Source organism: Gymnoscopelus braueri, assembly GCF_963280865.1.
Source record: "Gymnoscopelus braueri genome assembly, chromosome: 10".
NCBI classification, from domain to species: domain Eukaryota; kingdom Metazoa; phylum Chordata; class Actinopteri; order Myctophiformes; family Myctophidae; genus Gymnoscopelus; species Gymnoscopelus braueri.
Genome location: NC_137611.1, coordinates 44,908,621 through 44,929,536, shown reverse-complemented (window position 1 = coordinate 44,929,536; position 20,916 = coordinate 44,908,621). Strand labels below are relative to the sequence as shown.

Below are 20,916 nucleotides of genomic sequence, written 5' to 3'. Positions count from 1 at the left end.
ACACCCCAATTATATAAGTTATATTGTATTAACACATTGAGTGCCATAAACGGTCCGGACCGTTTTTGGCCCTTTTTTTTAATATATATTTTTCCCACGTGGGGCGCTCTAACGAAACTTTGGGATCATCCAAGGAGTCTCTGAGAAGGAGAGGCCGGATGTCGATCCATGTCAAAAATGCTTCCGGTCGGCCGCTCCAATGTTAACTCCTTGACTAAAAGCTTAATATCTCCATTTCTTTTTAACCTGGTGGAAGTGAGCCGTTTTCGATCGGCGATCACTCTGCAATGGAGGATCGCGTTAGAAATATTACTGTTCCAGGCGTTAGTCGGGACCCTCTGCCGTCTTGCACGCAGGCTTTGTTTACATGCACGTCCTCGACGGGGCTTCTACAGCACGAAACATATCAACGTAAGTGGATGGAAGAAATGCTGGCACTGAACGTACCCTATTTTAATAAACCTCTGGCACACAATGTGTTAACATACTCTGCCATACATATTGGACAAAATTACATTTGATTCATTAAAAGAAAGTTTACAAAGTGCCGCTTTAACCGGATGAGAGTTTCTGTGAGAGAAACATCAAACATTCTAACCGTTTACACGCTGGCATTCTGCATTAAGTCAGGACCTCGGCCCAGGAGGTTTACTGCAAACTGCTAGGTTGCAAAACGGAGCTTTTAAATCTCAAGATAAATGAGCGTGTTGAGCGTTTGTAACACTGGGAGCTAGGCCCCACACACAGTGGATAAATGTTCACACCTGACCACACCAATCCTTCACAGAACCCCTTTAAACCATAAAGACCGGGAACGCATCTGTGTCATTTTAAGAGGTCTTTGGCTATTCAAAAATAGCAGATATACAAGCTCATAGCGCGGCACCGAATGCCGCGCTATGAGCTTGTAGATCTGCTATTCTTTGAAAAATCGTGGAAAATTTGTGCAAATCTTTGAATATACACATACATATATATATATATATATATATATATATATATATATATATATATATATATATATATATATATATATATATATATATATATATATATATATATATATATATATATATATATATATATATATATATATATATATATATATATATATATATATCTCTCTGCTGTCCGGCAGCAACCAGTTAACTCCAAAAAGCTCATTTTACAGGAAATGAAAAAATAAAATATAAACTTTTCAGGAAATGAAGAAAACCTTATATTTTAAAAGAAAGCAATACTTTCTCATCAAAGTTGGTATAGTGACTTTATATTTTGTCAGATACTTGCATGTGTCATTATATTATCACCACTTTACCCAAATCCAGCTCAAGTGGAGTTAGGAGTTTTTGTCGGTCATTGATAAGAACAGCTGACAACAGCTCCAATCGCTGCGGAGTGAGAGGTTCCAAATGGGGCTACGCTGACAATGGATCTCCAAGCTCACAATGCATCACAACGTGTGAATTAATGCCCTGATGCTTCATGACACTTATTATGTAGGCCTACAATAATGAACAGGACTTTAAATATTACAATAACTTCTGCAAAGAGGGGTTCACAGAGTTGGAGTTTCAGAAGAACTAGCGAGAGAAATGCGGGAAAAAAATCGTACTTAAGTACAGTACTTGAGTAAATGTACTTAGTTACTTTACACCACTGAATGTATGTATGCACACTGAATGTGGAGCGGACGCCCTTTTTTTCCCCACCAGTCTTTCCGTATAATAGGAGAGGTTTCTGCCCGAACAATATATCTCCCTTTACTCTACCTATATCCTCTCTCTTCTCAATGGAGTGCAACACACACACAAAAAAAAGAGTTTCACCCACTGCTTTACGCCTGTAGAACTGTGATGTGACAAATAAAACCGATTGTGATCAGTACATCGACTCTCTGGGGGTCACAGACCCGTAAGTCCTGAAGGACCCCAGGGGGTCCCCAACCCAGGACCCCACGCTGTGAGAACCAGTGCACTAAATCGGTGGTTCTCAAACTTTTTCATGTCAAGGACCCCCAAATTGACACTTATTAGAAGCCCAGGGACCCCCATTAGAGAAGATTTTTACCGCTCTAGCCGTAAAAAATGTAATTTCAAGGACCCCCAGTTTGACATGCATTAGGCTACGGACCCCCCATTTAATGGCATTTCTATCCCTGGGACCCCAATTTATATTGTACAATCAATGTTAATTTAACTCTGAGAGTGTACAAATGGAACCAAATGGACCCGTTAGGGTCCATTTGGTTCCATTTGTACACTCTCAGAGTTACAGACCCATAAGGGTCCATTTGGTTCCTATCCATCATTTAGCTGGGGACCCCCTGGAACCCCCTCAAGTACCCCTGGGGGTCCCCGGACCCCACGCTGTGGGAACCAGTGCATTAGATGACAAGATGACAGCAGGTGCTATAGTGTTATGCCACGGGTACAAGCAGCCGGAGTGACGGCGTATCTCTTTAGGACCATGATGCATTGTGTTGAGAGGGCAGACAGCAGTAACGCAAGTGGTGGAAGCAAGGCCAAGACACCGTGCCCACTCTGTCTGCCAAGACACACACTATAAATAGATAGAGGAGAGGAGAGGAGAGGAGAGGAGAGGAGAGGAGAGGAGAGGGGGTAAATGAAAATGCTAGAACAGTCAACTTTCAAATAAGTGGAATAGTGAAAAGTGTGTGTGTCAGTGTGTATGTGCGTGTGAGTGTACTCTTGTACTTTTACTTAAGTTAAAGTATCAATACTGCAATATAGAAATACTCTGTTACAAATAAAAGTCCGGAATTCAAAATGTACTTGAGTAAAAGTACAAAAAAATTGGCATCAAAATGTACTTAAAGTACAAAAGTAAAAGTACTCATTGTGCAGAATGTCCACAGGTTTTCAAATGTATAAAAATCTTTTGAAAATAGCCGATCTACAAGCTCACAATGCGTTGCGATGCGACGCATTGTGAGCTTGTATTTGTAGCTTGTACATTGGTATATAGGGCTGTACAGTATATAGGGCTGAAGTGGTTAATGTCTGTTTTGTAATAATAATCCAAATCTACAAAGTAACAAGTAACTAAAGTTTTCAAATAATTGTAGTGGAGTAAAAGTACAATATTTGCCTCTGAGATGTAATGGAGTAGAAGTAAAATCATTGGAAATTAGAAATACTCCAGTAAAGAACAAATATCTCAAAATTGTACTGAAGTACAGTACTTGAGTAAATTACTTAGTTACTTTACACCACTGGGGGGTGTGTGTGTGTGTGTGTGTGTGTGTGTGTGTGTGTGTGTGTGTGTGTGTGTGTGTGTGTGTGTGTGTGTGTGTGTGTGTGTGTGTGTGTGTGTGTGTGTGTGTGTGTGTGTGTGTGTGCGTGCTCGACACACTCTGAGCAGCAGATGTGTTACATGGAAACCATGATGTCAACATGCTTAACTCAAACCACACACACACTCTGTTTCTCCGACCGAACGTGTCCCTGACAACCGGCACACATTGGATTAGCGACGGTCTCAAAACAGGAACAAGATGAGTGGACAAACCAGCGTCCCCGTCTAACAGCCTGAATACGGGGTTCAAACCTGTGAACGTCAGTGCTTTATGTGACATTTACCCTGCAACATACTGTATGGAATGTTGAAATTCTTGAGAATCATAATAGTGTTCCTTTAACCCGTTCAATCCGGGAACGCATGCTGCGTCATTTTAGATTTTTTGCTATAATCATTATTTTATACTTTGGTCTAATCAAAAATAGCAGATATACAAGCTCAGTGCCGCGCTACGAGCTTGTAGATCTGCTTTTTTTTTTATCGTGAAAAGAATATATATATATTTTTAAAGCATCGTCTTTTTACTCAAATCTTTGCTTCTGGGGATTTCTACAAATCCTAACAGTTTTTCTTTTGAAAAAAACGTATGGTGCTATAATATAATCAGTGGTTCTCAAACTTTTTTCATGTCAAGGACCCCCAAAATGATAATGTATTTGTCCCACAAATTAAAAAATCGCAGACCTACAAGCTCAAAACGCATCACGCTGCGACACATTTTGGCTACTCTTGCTACTTTTGTGCGACACATACAGTATGATGATGAAGAGGGGCATTCGTTTTAAAAAAAATAAAAAATAAAAATAGAAAAAATGAACAGGAAGTTGACATTTTTATAAAATAGGGGGTTTAAAAATGAGGGGTGTTTTACCATAAAATGTAAGTTACTGAGGAGCATATTTAGAATGATCAATTTCTAATCACTGGAGCAATTATTTTTGATTTCTTGTCCACCTTTGGAGTTACATCATGGCAAGGTAACTACACAACCCAAACCTCTACCAAAGTGGTCTTGCCATTTTAAGTATTGTGCTGCCTCTTGGCATTCCTGAGGGATCTATCTACCTATTTCTATTATTTTATCACTCATATCTCCTGGTCACGTAATGTGACCGCTGACCAGTAGCCTACGTTCTATGTATTTAAGAAACGTAATAAACAACTTGTCGTGTGATACTGCCTTGATCACCAGATTTGGCTCTATCAAGGGGTTAAATTCGGTCTCCTGCTATGCCATAAAAATGTGGAACGCCCTATCAATAGTCGTAACGTAATATAAAGTTACTAAGAGGAACTAGCAGCATTAGCATATCCTCTTTGTTCTCTGGGTGTCACCAGAAAGCACAAAGCACTGGCTCCGAGAGTCCCTCGGAGAACTGCCGTCACATTACCTGCACGCTTTATGCAGCTGTAAGAAGCTGCTTGCGACTTCCCTGACCAATGTGACTGAGGTCCAAGTGGATTAAAGGTCCCAACAGAGCCGCTGGACGCCATGCAGAGAATGACACGTCAGTGCCGTTCGCACATCGTTGGAGTCCTGTGTCTCCTCTCGCTCGTGGGGGTCATGGTCTTTCTGTTCCAGACGTATTGGTTGCCGGGCCTCGCGGGTTCCTCGTCTCTGGCAGCTAAAGCCAGTCAAAGTGAAGAGGGCGGCCCAAGTGGCATGCTGTCCCCCGGGCCGTACCCCTACATCATTAACGAGGCAAACAAATGCCCAGACGGAAAAGCACAACCATTCCTGGTGTTGCTGATAACCACCCGTGTCTCTGAGGTAGAGGCACGGGACGCCATACGGCAGACGTGGGGCAATGAGAGCCTCGCTCCAGGCCTAGGAATCATCCGGCTGTTCCTGCTCGGGAAGATTAAAGGTGAGCTGGGGCGCCTACATCAGATGAACTTGGAGTCCGAGAGCCAGAGGCACCACGATATCGTTCAGCAGGACTTCTTGGATACCTACTACAACCTGACTATAAAGACACTGATGGGGATGAACTGGGTGGCCATGCATTGTCCACGGGCCAGATTTGTAATGAAAACTGACGGTGACATGTTTGTCAACACCAATTACCTCATCCACAAGCTGCTCAGACCCGAACTGAATCCTAATCCTAAGAACTACTTCACAGGATGTATCTTGAGAGGCGAATTACCGATCCGAGACAAAAACGATAAGAATTACATTTCCCCGGAGCTGTACCCGGGTGAGAGGTACCCCGCCTTCGGCTCCGGTTCGGGTTCCGTGTTCTCGGGAGACTTGGCGGCGAAAATCTACCGAGCCTCTCTGAGCATTCGTCTCCTGCATTTGGAGGATGTGTACGTGGGGATCTGCCTGGCCGAGCTACGGATCGAGCCCACACCGCCACCCAATGGGTTCATGTTCAACCGTCGGCGAGTGCCCTACTCCAGCTGCAAGTACAGCAACCTGATCACGTCCCACGGGGTTCAACCCAGTGAGCTGCTGAAATACTGGTACCACCTGCAGAACAACCCCTGTATCAACGCCTAGGGCTGGGGACAATAACTGCTTCACCGCGGTTATGATGTGTACCGTCCGTGGGCGTTACCGCAATTATTAAAATTAGATTTTATTATGATTATGATTTTGGCTGGTAAGTTATAGGAGTGGATATGGTGTGTTATCATTCTGACTCTCTCACTCACACACACACACCCACACCCACACCCACACACACACACACACACAGTACTTTTTATACTATTATTTTTTGTCTTGAAGCGAGCCCACATTGTTTCTTTAGGAACAATATTTTCTAGTTCTGTATTGTTATTTCTTACCTTTGTTTTGCTGTATCCGACTTTTCTTACTCTGTATTTGTAACTTTGTAGGGCAAGACAATTTGGTAGAGGTTTAGGTTATGTAGTTACCTTGCTATGATGTAACTCCAAAGGTGGACAAGATTAGAAATTCAAAATATGCTCCTCATTGACTTACATTGTACAGTAAAACAGCTTTCAAAGTCACTATTTTACACTATTCTACGAGCTTGTAGATCTGCTTTTTTTTTTTTATCGTGAAAAGTTGTGCAAATCTTTGAATATATATATATATATGTTTTTAAAGCATCATCTTTTTACTCAAATCTTTGCTTCTGGGGATTTTACAAATGCTAACAGTTTTTCTTTTGAAAAAAAAACGTATGTCGCGATAATCAGTGGTTCTTAAACTTTTTTCATGTGAAAGACCCCCAAAATGATAATGTATTTGTCCGCGGACCGCATTCATTTTGGAAAAAAACATAAAAAAGTTAAAATATGGAGATAAGAGGTTTCTGTCCGACAGCAGCAATATTTTAAGAAATATTAATATTAATACCAAACAGAGGCTAAAGGTTAGTTCATATTTGAACAATAAAAAAACAAGCCAACATGCTTTGGCCTGTATGGCATTCTTCAGGGCATGCAGAAAGGTAGACTCCACATACTCAAGCCTATTACAGCATTGGTTCTTTAAGTTGGGTTCGGGGACCCCCAGGGGTCCTTGGGGGGTTGTACCAGGGGGTAAATTAGTTAATATGGCGTCACAATCATTTCAACCACTTTAACCATATTTTATACTTTGGCTATTGAAAAATAGCAGATATACAAGCTCATAGCACGGCACCAGCTTGTAGATCTGCTATTTTAGAAAAATCCCTGGCAACATATTTTTTTAGATGGGGGGGGGGTCCCCAGCCAAATGCATATCATTTTGGGGGTCCTTGACATGAAAAAGTTTGAGAAACACTGTATTACAGTAAATGACCATAGGTATCATCAGCCTAATAACCCTCAGCTGTGGAAAAGGGGAAAGCCCAAGGCCATCATCCTTTGATACATCTATGAATCCCATCCACAACCAGGTAGAGTTACCGTGTGTTGTGTCGTTATGAGACCATGCAGTCGTATGCAAAGGTGAAAATGTCATTTAGATACAGTAGCATGTTACAGACAGATGCCAGCTTCATTCGTTTTCCCTGGCATCCTATTAGTGTCAATGTACAGATTATATTTTTGATAGTATACTGTTTAGACTGATGCTATGGTAATTGGTTTACCTGTGATCCTAGATTACTGAGGCACTACACTGTCTCTCTGCATTTGATGTATGTGTTTACCTTGCTTACTGTAAGTCGCTATGGATAAGGAGCGTCTGCTAAATGCCTAAATAGTAAATTGTGGTGTGTTTGAAAGTGCGATGTGTGTGAACGGGACACTGTGTATTGGATGCAGTGCTGTGGTTGAAACCGATCGATCTGCCAGATCAATAGGACTTAATTAAGACCAACATCCATTTCCCAACATCATCATACCGGGGGAAAACCCCCAACAACAGAATAACTACAGCCAGTCTACACCACGGCCACAGCAACAGGGAAGCATCGCTCATTTTGAACCATGATGTCCACATATTTATGGACCTGGAGTTGATTAATTAAACGGTTTAATGACAAACTGTTGCGTGTTTATTTACTGCCATCAATTCTGTACCAGGTCAACCACTGATACCCTCTAGACTTGGTAAACCGGACCTGATTTGTCTCTGTGCTTGGACTGCTAATTTCTGTTTACACCAAATCTCTTTGCCAAAAATAGCCGATCTACAAGCTCACTAATGGGTTGCGTTGAAACTGGCTATTTTTGGCTAATGTTCGGATGCTGGGGTTGAATCCTCAACCAACAGAGAGGATTAAAAAAGGTTTTTACGTTTTCCTTTTACATTATTGAACGTCAAAACATTTATTTTTTTTTCGAGATCCCAGTGCAGATTTGTTTCATATCGTAGCTGTCGGGTAGACATATGAGATTTCCACTCGACAGCAACAATAGGGTTTATTAAACTATCTCACAGAGCGTGCCGGCAGTGGATGACTGGATGGCGCGTCGACCACAAAAAACGTGGGTCGGATTCTGGGCTAGTAGAGACCTGTGTTGGCCATTCCAAATCTATCAATTCAAGAAGTCAATAAATCCCAGGGGAAAAGGAATTCTCCGGGGGATGGAATACCCCCCGGCTGTTACCGCGGTGATTTAGAAGAGTTCTGGTATTCCGACATTCCAATCTCACAGATTATCAACAATCGACAACCCGATCCATGGAGAACTCAAAAGTATAGGGAGTGGGGTTAGCCTGCAAGCCTGGCTGTGTCCATTCAGCAATCTGATTGGGAAAACAGCAGAGTATAGTAAAGATTGCGGCGCTTTTGTCCTTATCTGGAAGATGGGTTCCAAAAGCCACCGCACCACTCGCCGACTGCATGAGATAGAGCGCCAAGACGCTTGTGTTTTAATAATGTGAGCATGTTCATTTTAAGTCATTAGATGAACAGCCGGGTAATGCTTCTCACAGTTTTACAGAGGGGAACCCCCCCCCCCCCATGTGACTATACAATGGAGAGGGAAAGTGTCCCTCTTAATTAACCACTTGAAGCCCAACATCCAGATTCTGACAAAAACAAAAAAATTGAAATATTCATGAATTCAAGTCTCCATGGGGTGACTAATCGATAGGGAAAAAAAGTCATTTTGAGGGTGAACTATCCCTTTAAGTGGTTATATTGGAAGAGATGTACTGACAGTGGCCTTACAGTTCATCTCTTAACAGCATAGAACCTTACAGCATATCTCTGAAAAACTGGGCAAAGCAGTTTAATTTGGCAGTTATATATAAAGTGAGAGAGAGAGAGAGAGAGAGAGAGAGAGGGGGGAATAGAAGGGGGGACCCATCATTCTTCAAGGTGCTAAGGCGCAATATCAAGGTGCTGTTTACTTCTCTGCCCGTTGGAAATGATATTAGAAAGAGACACATTAAAGCACCGGTAGACGGTACGGAGCCGGCTAGTTCGGCAGTATAAATGACATTGGTTACTGAGCAGGGACTCCAATGAGGCAGGGTAATGGAACACAACTGCCACTTAAATTAGCCACAATTATTCAATTAAGCCAGGGTTTCCCTTTATCTACTCTCTCTGACTGAGGAGAGCACATGGCATCCTTAACCATTTGAACCCCGGTGCCCATATTCTGGGAGGGGGGGGGGGGCATTCGCCAAAAATAGCAGATATATAAGCTCAGAATGCGTCACGTTGCGACACATTGTGAGCTTGTAGATGGGTTATTTTTGGCTAAGAGATTTGGTGGAGACGGAAAAAGTGGTCAAAGTGCAGTTGTAACTCGAGTTAAGTTGTCTAAGACTACAGGGGTTTAACTCATTCAGTGCCACTGGACGTCTAAGACGTCCAGTGGCACTGGTAAATTTGTAAAAAAATAAAAATAAATCAGAACCCAAGATATGATGATTTGAAAATATTCTGCTCCATTCACTTCTTGTTTAACTTCTTACTGAAAAAGGCTGTATCTCGGCTCCTAAGCACTTTTTTTTTACAATGAATTTTGGCTCTGGTACTCAGAGTTTTAAAGCGAACATTTGTAACTCAAATCTTTGCTTCTGGGGGCGTGTTCCTGGAACAACATATTTTGAGATGGGGGTCCACGGCCAAATACATATCATTTGGGGGGTCCTTGATATGAAATAGTTTGAGAACCACTGATTATAGCAAGATAAGTTTTTTTTTAACGGTTAGGATTTAGAAGACATTTGTAGCATTTGAAGCAAATATTTGAGTTACAAATGTCCAAATGCTATTTTTGAAAAGCATAAAATAATGGTTATAGTAAAGGAAATCTAAAATGACACAGTATGCAGTAATGCTTAAAGACATTAAGGATATTAAGCCGATATTACACATCACATATCACTCATATATGCTAGGAATGGAATAATATAATATAATATAATATAATATAATATAATATAATATAATATAATATAATATAATATAATATAATATAATTATAGATGAACTGAACTATGACTGCACTGGTTTTTGTTAGGATTTGAAGTACTTATTTATTTTATTTGCCTTTTTTAAAAGAGTATTGTATGATGCACAGTATGTAGGATTGTAGGATGTACATACAAAATATACATACAATATAGTTTTTCCGTAATATAATTACCAAAAGTGATACTTTCATATATTTTAGATTGATTGCTCATAAAGTGAAACATTTCAAAACCTTTTTGGGTATCTGTATGATCAAAGTATATAGCTGTTTTCCACGATATTCACATTTTTGGAGATGATTCTGTACGTTCTTTCTGTCTAGTCTAGTCTTTCAAAAAGTGCTGACCCTGGGAGCTGGATATAATAAATGAAGTCTATCCATCTCTATCCGTCTGTATTAGTGTTTCCAACAGAAGCACATGTTCGCCACACATGAACACACACCCCCCTGTCCCGCTATACTGAGTCGCCAAACTAGCCAATAAGCACCTAACCCCTCCGCCCCTCCCCCTCCGCTGATTGGCCCGCTGTCAGTAGAGGGGGGAGGAGGGAGGGATGACATCATGCTGATGTCAGGGGCTGAGGGTAAACAAAAAGGCAACTGGCGACAAACCGGATCAAAAACAACAACAACAACGCGCAAATCTCCCCCAACGTCGTCAAAAGTCTCGTTTAAAGTGGCACCTCGTTAAGGAAGCTTGCAACCTCCACAGGTTTTATAACGACTTCACGCCTCAAAGACAAGACGGACGACAAGAAGACAGAGAAGACGGCAGAGGTATGCCTAACTTATGCGTGGCGTCGCGTGCCTGGAAATAGTGGATCTACAAGCTTGCGTCACGCACGCGCCGCGCCGTGAGCTTGTAGATCTGCTATTTCCAGACGAAGTATATAAACCGAGGCAGAGAGACAGATAGTGAGAGACCACGGTTATAAAGAGAGAGAGACAGAGACGGAAATTCAGAAACATCACCCTGTCTATCCCTCTCTTCTCTTCCTCTCCTCTCTTCTCCTCCTCTCCTCTCCTCTCCTCCGCTCACCTTGCATCCAAACATCAGAGAGATGGTGCTGTTGGTACAGGCCACCTTGCAGTGGCAGAGCACGGGGGAGAAGCAGCCCTTCTTCGCCTTCCCCCTCCTACTCCTCCTCCTCCTTCCCCCCTGCTGCTCCGCCCCCTGGGGACCGCTGCGTCTCCTGGGCCTCCAAGAGGAGGCGCCACAGCGTCGCGGTCCTTCTCCTCCTCCACCACCACCCGTGCCTCCATCTGCACCTTGTCCTCCTCCTCCTCCTCCTCCGCTGCTGGTGCTGCTGCTGCCGGCTCTCACCATCCGCCCTCATTCCCACCTCTCCTTCCTCTTCATCCCCTCCTCCTCCTCTTTCTACACCTCCTCCTCCTCCTGCCTGTTCACGACCCCTCCCTCCTCCCCCAGATGTCTCTGCTCCTCCCTTATTGGAGCAAAAGGTCCTGCTGACCTCTCTCTCTCTCTCTCTGTTCTGTCCCCTGTTTTGCTCTTGTCAAGTGGTGCACGTTCTCTCTCTGTGTGTGTGTGTGTGTGTGTGTGTGTGTGTGTGTGTGTGTGTGTGTGTGTGTGTGTGTGTGTGTGTGTGTGTGTGTGTGTCTCTCTCTCTCTCTCAGGCGGTCAGTGTAGACTGACATAGAGGCGTGTTTACCAACGTAAAAGAGAGAGAGAGAGAAGGATGATAGCGTGTGTGTGCGAGTGCACGCGTGCGTGCTAAACTGTCCTCTGTGGGGCTCTACTGATTGGCCACTGGGGAAGAGGGGGCGGGGAACAAGAGGGTCATATGTGTGTGTGCACTCAATGTATGTGTGTGTGTGTGTGCGCGTCTGAATGCCATCCGACAGAAAGCTGGTGGGGACACGCACATCACTACTGCTGAGACACACACACACACACACACACACACACACACAGTGCAACTGTCACTTTTGAGAGGGAGAGAGGAGAGAGAGAGTGAGAGAGAAGGGAGAGAGAGAAGAGAGAGAGGGAGTGAGAGAGAAGAGAGAGAGAATGCCTCCCAGGGAATGTGACATAACAGAGAGGAGAGGAGAGGGAGGTGCACAGAGACAGAGGGAGAGAGACAGATAACATGGAGAGAGAACTGAAGGGAGAGAGAGAGAGAGAGAAATAAATAAAGAGCAAAAGAGAGAAAGAACAAGTATTATACCCAAAAGAGAGAAAAGAGAGCAGAGCGATTACATCATCAGTCCACTTAGCTGCTGTTAAAGACCAGTGGTCTTTAGAACACACACACACACACACACACACACACACACACACACACACACACACACACACACACACACACACACCTTAAATTACAGTAGACAACCCATTCATCCATCCATCCAATGAATTAATCCATCAACCCAGTGGTGCTCAAAGTGGGGTCTGAGGACCCACAGGGGTCCTTGGGGGTCTCAAGCCGTACCCAGTCAAATCAGTTCATATAATAATCAAAACCACTTTAACCACATATACATCATATATTAAAAAAGTGCCCATTAAACTACAAGGTCAATCTTCAAAAAAAATGGGAAAATGTAGAATATTTCTGGAAAATTCACACAAATCTTGTATGAGGGTCCCTGGCTCAAAATATGTTCAAATGGGGGGGTCCTGCAGCCAAATACAGACTGTATTAATATGAGGGTCCTTTGACATGGAAAGGTTTCAGAACCACTCCGTCCATCCAAAGCCAAGAAGCAAATGGTCTCTGGAAGTGTGGAAACCTCGTACTTCAGGAATCAACCAGACGGTCGTTCTATTCTCCATGTGATTTGACTTCAGACCCATGAAGCTCCATTCACATCAGTTCAGTTGTCTGCTCAGGTGACCCACACCACTCACACATACAGTGTGTCGCTGCCGTTGGGCAGAAACCTCTACTACAGCGTCACACAAAAGCATCAAAAGTAGCAGATCTACAAGATCTGCTACTTTTGATGTTTTCGAATTTGAATCCTGAAAGGTAACAGTTTTGGACATATGAGGTTTCCAACCGACATAGACGACATACAGTATGAGAAGCTACAGATACACACACAAACACTAACCCTATAACACATATAAACACGACAAGACGTACATGAGTTAGAGAAAAATGGAGGCAGAGTCTTAACTGTCTCAAATCAAATTCCTCCAATATTTACAAACCAACGACTGCCACTGCACAACATATCTGTGTGTGTGTGTGCGTGCGTGTGCGTGTGTGCGCGTGCACGTGTACCATAAGCATACTAAATGTCTTGTACATACATACATATATACAGTACATGTATACATGCATAGTATACATAAATAGGTGTGTAGGTACTAGGTAATGTTATTGGGAATACATCTGACATAATAAGACATACAATCAAGTATACCAACACCACCTTAGTCTCTGGCTCCCCCTGCTGTCGTGAAGAGGAGCTTCAGTTCTGACTGTTTTTTGTACTGATTGAAACGAACCACATTAACCCCTGGTGTCCTTGTTTTGGGCCAAAAAATATGTAAATGTTCAAACTCCTTTATTGGAAATGGCCTTGCTTCCATCCGTACCAAACTTGGCACAAACACTGTTCAGTGGTCTGCCATCAGAATAGTCACACCAGGGGTATCCAGGGGCCACAAGCGCACCGTTGATCTGATCTGCACAAAACTTGCCACAAACACTGTTCAGGGGTCTGCTACTGTATGAGAATAGCTCACCAGGGGCCACATGTGGCCCAGTCAGAGGCACACCATTTCTCCAGCAGTGTTACAGCAGTGTTCAAATGGCCATAATGCAGTGATCATTGCTCTGATCAGCGCAATATAGGACTAGGTTTGAAGGATGCGTAGTGGCCTGGAAATCCAGTATTCAAAATCTGCAGAATTTGCACAAATAGCAGATCGACAATCTCAAAACGCATTGTGATGCAATGTCATCTCAGCTTTCCTGCTGTCTGTCTCTCCTACACGGTCTCCCTCTCAGCTTTCCTAAAGTCTCCCTCTCCTACACCGTCTCCCTCTCCTCTCAGCTTTCCTGCTGTCTGTCTCTCCTACACGGTCTCCCTATCAGCTTTCCTAAAGTCTCCCTCTCCTACACTGTCTCCCTCTCCTCTCAGCTTTCCTGCTGTCTGTCTCTGCTACACTGTCTCCCTCTCAGTTTTCCTGTCTGTGTGTCATAATTAAATAATAATTGTCATGTAAAATGACAGTAAACTAGAAACCAGTCTAACCTTTAAAGGCTTTAAACACGGCATAAAGTTTCAAACAGACTAGTGTGACCCAGTCAAGGCCGATGTGTGGTGTCAATGGTGGCAAAAAAAACATACTTTTCAATAGAAAAAAAAGGGACAAACAGATGACAATTTCCGTTCTCGGCTTTCGGGCTAGAATTTGGAGAATGTGGAATAATTGTCTGGCTACGCGACACTAATCCAAGCCTAACTAGTCAATAGGCTCTATGCACAGCATCCATATTGGAAAGAAATTGGGCCTCTTCTTACTTCCTTCACAGGTGTTACCAATGATACTAATGAAGGCTCTGTTCCATTCTGGTCAGGGTGCTGATATCGTGCATGTTGGCTCACTAGAAACACTCCATTTCGGTTCACAAATGGCCCCTTATGGTGGGTGTGTAACTCTGAGAGTGTACAAATGGGTCCATTTGTACACTCTCAGAGTTATGGGGGTCCTTGAAAATAAGACAACCACTATGCCACACTAAATGGAGCAGAGCCTTAATTAGTATTATTGGTAACACCTGTAAAAGTAAGGAAGGGGCCCAATTCATTCCCAATATGGCTGCTGTGCATAGAGCCTATTACAATGTAACGTTCTTACACACCAATAGAGAGCAGCAGAAGCACAGCGTTACATACAACTCCTTGCTTCACTCAAACACACACACACTCCGTCTCTCTCTCTCTCTCTCCCTCTCTCCCTCCCTCCTCCCTCCAGGAGTCAGACAGATGGCGGAGCCCCTGGAGACGGACTGGACCAGCGAGGAGGAGTGAGAGGAGGAAAACAAGAGTATGAGGAGGAGATTTACGGACTTCAGATCAGCTCTGAGCTGGATGATATATATGTCTTATTACAAACTGATATGAAGATATAAATGGATATTCCACGTCTCTATGGCATCAAGTCTTCCTTTTCGTTATGCCAATGTTTTGTCATTTAACAAAAAATGATAAAACACACTTCATAAACAATATTAGGCCCACATTTTATATTGTATTGCTAAATCTTTATTTAATGTTATTAAAAATCGATTATAATTTAATAAAATCACATGTAGAGTGGATTTTACACACTGTTGACATGCAATAATTAATATTTTCCATATCTCATGTCGGTGTGAGAAAAGAGTTGTTTGTCTCTCTACCCAGATGGCAAGGAGCTGCCCCTGGGGTGAGGTGTGTGTGTTGTGTGTGTGTGTGTGTGGGTGGGTGTGTGCATGTTTGTGTGCGTCACCTTTCAGTGCACTTGTGAATTCAGGTGAGTGTGTGTATCTGATGTGCGTGCATGCGTGCGCGTGTGTGCCAGTTGAGCTGAATGGTACTGTAATGGTGGTCATTACTGGAGTCATCTAGATATCGTTGCAGTCGGGTGGAAACCTTGCATGTCCAAAACCGTTCCATTTTTATTACCGTTTTGAAAACATTTAGCAATACTGAAAATAGTCGTCACATCGAGACATGTGAGCTTCTATATCTGCTATTTTCACTTATTTTGTACTTCGAATGATGAAGTGGTAGGGCATTAATTTATGAAAATTTTAAAAATATGGAGATACAAGGTTTCTGCCCAACAGCAACTACATTCTGTCTCGTCTAATGCAGCTGACAATCACAAAATAACAGTCTCACTTACTGTACAACCAGCACCAAGTTGCCCTTGGGCAAGGCACTTCAAACCTAAGTAGAACTGCTCAGTGGCCGACAGTAGCTAATGGGGTACCAGTGGCTCAGGAGGTAGAGCGCCCTATTGGGATCGAAAAAGGTCACAAGACACTTTTCTACTTAGTTTCCTGTTTGGTATGTGTGTGGGCTGAAAGTAGACGATCTAAAAGCTCACAACGTGTCACAGCGAGCATCTAAAGCAAGCCTTGAACCCAAACTAATCCGTGTCAAACAGTAACAGACTGTGGGATACTGTATCTGTGGTACTGTATCCTGTATAAATGTATAAATATTCCCTTCCCTTGGATTTATTCTTTTCATAATTTGCAGTGTTATAATCTGATATTAAAATGGATTTTTGCCATTTTAGATCACTGATACACAAAACAGTCCATGATGTGAAAGTGGGGAGAAAAAAATGAATCGACATACATTTCTAAATGATTAACAAATAAAAAAGATTAAAGTTGTGATTGCTGAAGTATGCACCCCCTTTTGCTACAAAACCACCTAAATATGCTGCAAGTTAATATTCAGGCGTTTCTTTTTATTTCAATTTCCAACAATTTATTTATAAAAAAAAAAGAGCTAAAAAAACAGGATATCTAACAAGCTCACAATGCATTGTGAGCTTGTAGAAACGTGGAAATGGTTAATCTATTTGGCTATATTAAAAAATAGCAGATATACACAGCGCGGCACCGAGTGCCGCGCTATGAGCAGCTTGTAGATCTGCTATTTTTGAAAAGAAATCGTGAAAATGGGTGCAAGATTTGCACTGCAAATCTTTGAATATAATAGCCTATATACATTTTAACTCAGCTCTTTGCTTCTGGGGGTCCCTGGAAACAAAATATGTTCAGATGGAGGGGGTCTGCGGAAAAATACATATCATTTTGGGTGGTCCTTGACATGAAAAAAGTTTGAGAACCACTGATATTATAGCAACATATGTTTTTTGTTTGTTTTACCGTTTTAGACATTAATAATCCCCAGAAGCAAAGATTTGAGTTCAAGATGTTTGCTTGAAAAAATATATATATATATTCAAAGATGCAAAAAATGCAGATCTACAAGCTCGTAGTGCGGCTTGTAGATCTGCTATTTTTGAATAGCCCAAAGTATAAAATAATGGTTATAGGTAAAAGATAAAACGACACAGTATGCGTTCACGGATTGAATGGGTTAAGAACACCGTTATATGGAGCCAAATACAGGGCAATTCTAGACCCATTTACAGTCTGCAAGAGATCTGCTTCGAGCAGGAACAATGACCCTAAACACACAGCCAAAACTGGACTGGACTGCTTTAAAACAAACAGCAACGTCTTAACCACTTAATGAACCCTCTAGAACGAAGAAATAGACGAAGAAATAGCCGATCTACAAGCTCACAATGCGTCACGACCAGGCAATGATGCGTGGTAAACTCAGGGTCCTCGAAATGGAAAAAGTCCTGAATTGTAGCCGTGCTGGACATGGGAAGGTTTGTGTGGCGACAATGTCGACTCTGTCGGGTGGAAACCTCATAATGTCCAAAACCGTTACGTTTTCGGGATTCAAAAAAATATATATCAAAAGTAGCAGATCTACAAGCTCGAAACGCGACCCAAAACATATAATTTTTTCTATCGATTAATCACCCCATGGAGACTTGAATTCATCGATATTTTTTTGTTTTTGTGGCATTCCTAAGCCAATAATTTGATGACCAGCAGACCGGTAGGCAGCGGTTCCGGTAGGAGACACAAAGGAGACTCTTTGTGTCTCCTACTTGAACCACTGCCGGTCATCAAATGATTGGCTTAGGAATGCCACAAAAAAATATGTATATATACATGAATTCAAGTCTCCATGGGGTGACTAATAGATAGGAAAGAAAAGTCATTTTGGGGGTGAACTATCCCTTTAATTTACAAAAAACACAAAAGGTTAATATATGGAGATAAGAGGTTTCTGCCGAACAGCGACGATATACTTCCAGAGCTGGATACTACAGACTTCAAAAGGCGGAGGGGCGGATGGGGAAGGGTGGAATGGGTGGGGGGGGGGGTTTGTGGGTTTGGAGGGGACACCTGGTAGATGAGTTTGGAGGGACTCTTCCTCCAAGATCTAAAGTGTCGAACAGGAACTGAGAAGTCCATCAACATGTCCTCAACTTCCTGTCCCCACACTCCTAAAAACACCACCACCAGGGGCCCAGGACCATCAACCTATACGCCAACACCTTTCTATTGTTTATTCTCTCTTTTCTTTGTCCTCTTCCTTTCTGCTACCAGTGGTGGAAAATGTACTCAACATTTTCTACTTAAGTAAAAGTAGCAATACCACAATATAACAATACTCTGTTACAAGTAAAAGGCCTGTGTTCAAAATGTTACTTGAATAAAAGTACAAAAGTATTGGCATCAAAATATACTTACGGTACCAAAAGTAAAAGTACTAACGTGTTTGAAAATAGCCGATCTACAAGCTCACAACACGTCGCGATGCGACGCTTTGTGAGCTTGTAGATCGGCTATTTTCAAATAGCCTAGGTATAAAATAGGGCTAAAGTGGTTAATGTATATTTTATAGTATAATCATTTATATCTGCAAAGTAACTACTAACTAAAGTTAGTTTTTTCACATAATTGTAGTTGAGTAAAAGTACAATATTTGCCTCTGAGATGTAGTGAAGTAGAAGTAAAAGTATTGGAATTTGGAAATACTCAAGTGAAGTACAAATACCTCAAAATGTTACTTAAGTACAGTACTTGAGTACATGTACTTAGTTACTTTCCAACACTGCAAACTACAAGGAGGGGGAGAGGGGAGACGCAGAGAGAGAGGGAAGAGAGAAAGAGGGAGAGAGACTAGATTAATAGAGAGTTGACATTTCCCACAGCAAATGCACAATTGTTATGGTTTTGTAAGATGGTTTTCTCTCTAAGTTGCAATGTTACACAGCTCTGTTTACACATTTCTTTACTCCCATTTAATTGTACGTACATTGTTTTGTAGCACTTTTGCATTGGCAATGTAAGCGTATGTTTTGTCATGCCAATAAAGCCCCTTTCAATTGAAAGAAAAATGAGTAGAGAGAAGGGGTGGCTGTGTGTGTGTGTGTGTGTGTGTGTGTGTGTGTGTGTGTGTGTGTGTGTGTGTGTGTGTGTGTGTGTGTGTGTGTGTGTGTGTGTGTGTGTGTGTGTGTGTGTGTGTGTGTGTGTGTGTGTGTGCGTGCGTGTGTGTAAAGGTATTTCCTCTTGCACTCTGCTTCCAGAATTCTAATGGTCTCTTAAAGCCCAGCGGCCTCCCCAGATGAAAGCCAAGCTCAATAAAGCGGCTCCTGAATAAAAGGGTCAGAGGTCACACTCTGTGTGTGTGTGTGTGTGTGTGGGGGGGGGGGGCTCCAGCACCATAACAGTACCCGGCCCACCAGAGCAGACAGCCTCCGGAACATCCACACCCCACCACAAGTTCAATTACAAGACTACTTTCCTTTCCGTCTAACATGAGAACAGTGGTTTCCCACCTTTTTTCCTGAGTGGTGGGAAAAGTACTCAATTTTTTTACTTAAGTAAAAGTATCAATACTGCAATGTAGAAATACTGTTAAAAAAGTAAACATCTGAAATAAGAAATGTACTTGAGTAAAAGTACAAAAGTATTGGTATCAAAATGGACAAAAGTAGTCATTATGCAGAAATGTCCCATTCCACAAGTTTTCAAAAAAAATCTTTTGAAAATAGCCGATCTACAAGCTCACAATGCGTCGCATCACGACGCATTGTGAGCTTGTAGACCATTTTCAAATGGCCGAAATGTAGAGGGCTGAAGTGGGTAATGTATGTTTTATAATAATAATAATCAATATCTACAAAGTAACTAGCAACTAAAGTTTTCAAATTAATGTAGTAAGTAGAAGTAGAAGTAAAAGTACTGAAAATGGGAAATACTCCAGTAAAGTAAAAATACCCCAAAAAAAGTACAGTACTTGAGTAAATGTACTTAAGTTACTTTACACCACTGCTACAACCTCACGATGCCAAACGTATCGCAATACAGACACCATACACATTGATTTGGAATAATAATTCCTACTGAATCAACTGCAAGAGCGCTTGTTTATTATTCTCTATAACGGCAAAGGCAAATCTTTACCTATTGCACAATTAACCCATTACGACCTGTAAAGTCTATACGTCGTTATACCTTTAAAACCGGGAAAGCATATGTGTCATTTTAGATTTAGCTGCTATGTATGTAAATGTTTTTTCAGATCACTTTTTATGCCTTAGATCTAAATGGGTTAAAACACGTGCACTTCAGGCCCACAGAGATCTTAGAAATAAAAATAAGATTGTTTTTTGTTCTTGTTTTTTTTACTTAAAATGGCCTTTTTTCTTTTTTTAATACTTTATACATTTTAAAATAGTGACAAGCTCACAACGTGCCGATGTAGGTTTAGGTATAAGGGGTTTTGCGGCGTGCAAAATAGGGCCATTAGTCTCTAGCGCACACCGCTAGGGCTTACAGATTAACCAACTTAAGCCCTAGATATGTTATAGCCCTAAATTTTATAGTGCTAAACTACTATAGCAAAAATAGCCAATCTACAAGTTTGCGATGCGCTGTGAGCTTGTAGATCGGGTATTTTTGCTATTTCTTAACTTTTTGAAAATGTAAAAAAAAAAAAAAATCTATTTATGACAATAACGGTTGTTAGTGTGCTTCACAATGATATTACACTTGGGAGTTTAGCTACGTTAGATTCTGTATGACAGTGTTGCGCAAAAGCAGTTAACCCATTCAATCGAGGGAACGCACATGTCTTCTAAATCCTAACAGTTTTCTGAAAACCTGTATGTTGCTA

At 41.9% G+C, this 20,916-nt stretch overlaps 2 protein-coding genes across 2 annotated transcripts in view; one reads left to right on the top strand and one right to left on the bottom strand.

Annotated features, from left to right (window-relative positions):
- The window catches only part of LOC308093607 (uncharacterized protein), a gene marked incomplete at its 3' end in the record, with an annotated part of 103,699 nt that overhangs the window by 20,811 nt on the left and 61,972 nt on the right, over positions 1-20,916 (bottom strand). The window lies entirely within an intron of this gene.
- On the top strand, positions 4,814-5,866 carry LOC308092800 (beta-1,3-galactosyltransferase 2-like; the record flags this gene model as incomplete). The annotated part of the gene is made up of 1 exon (XM_080438897.1): positions 4,814-5,866. The coding sequence occupies one exon, from the start codon at positions 4,814-4,816 to the stop codon at positions 5,825-5,827; it is 1,014 nt and encodes a 337-aa protein (XP_080295023.1). The 3' UTR covers positions 5,828-5,866.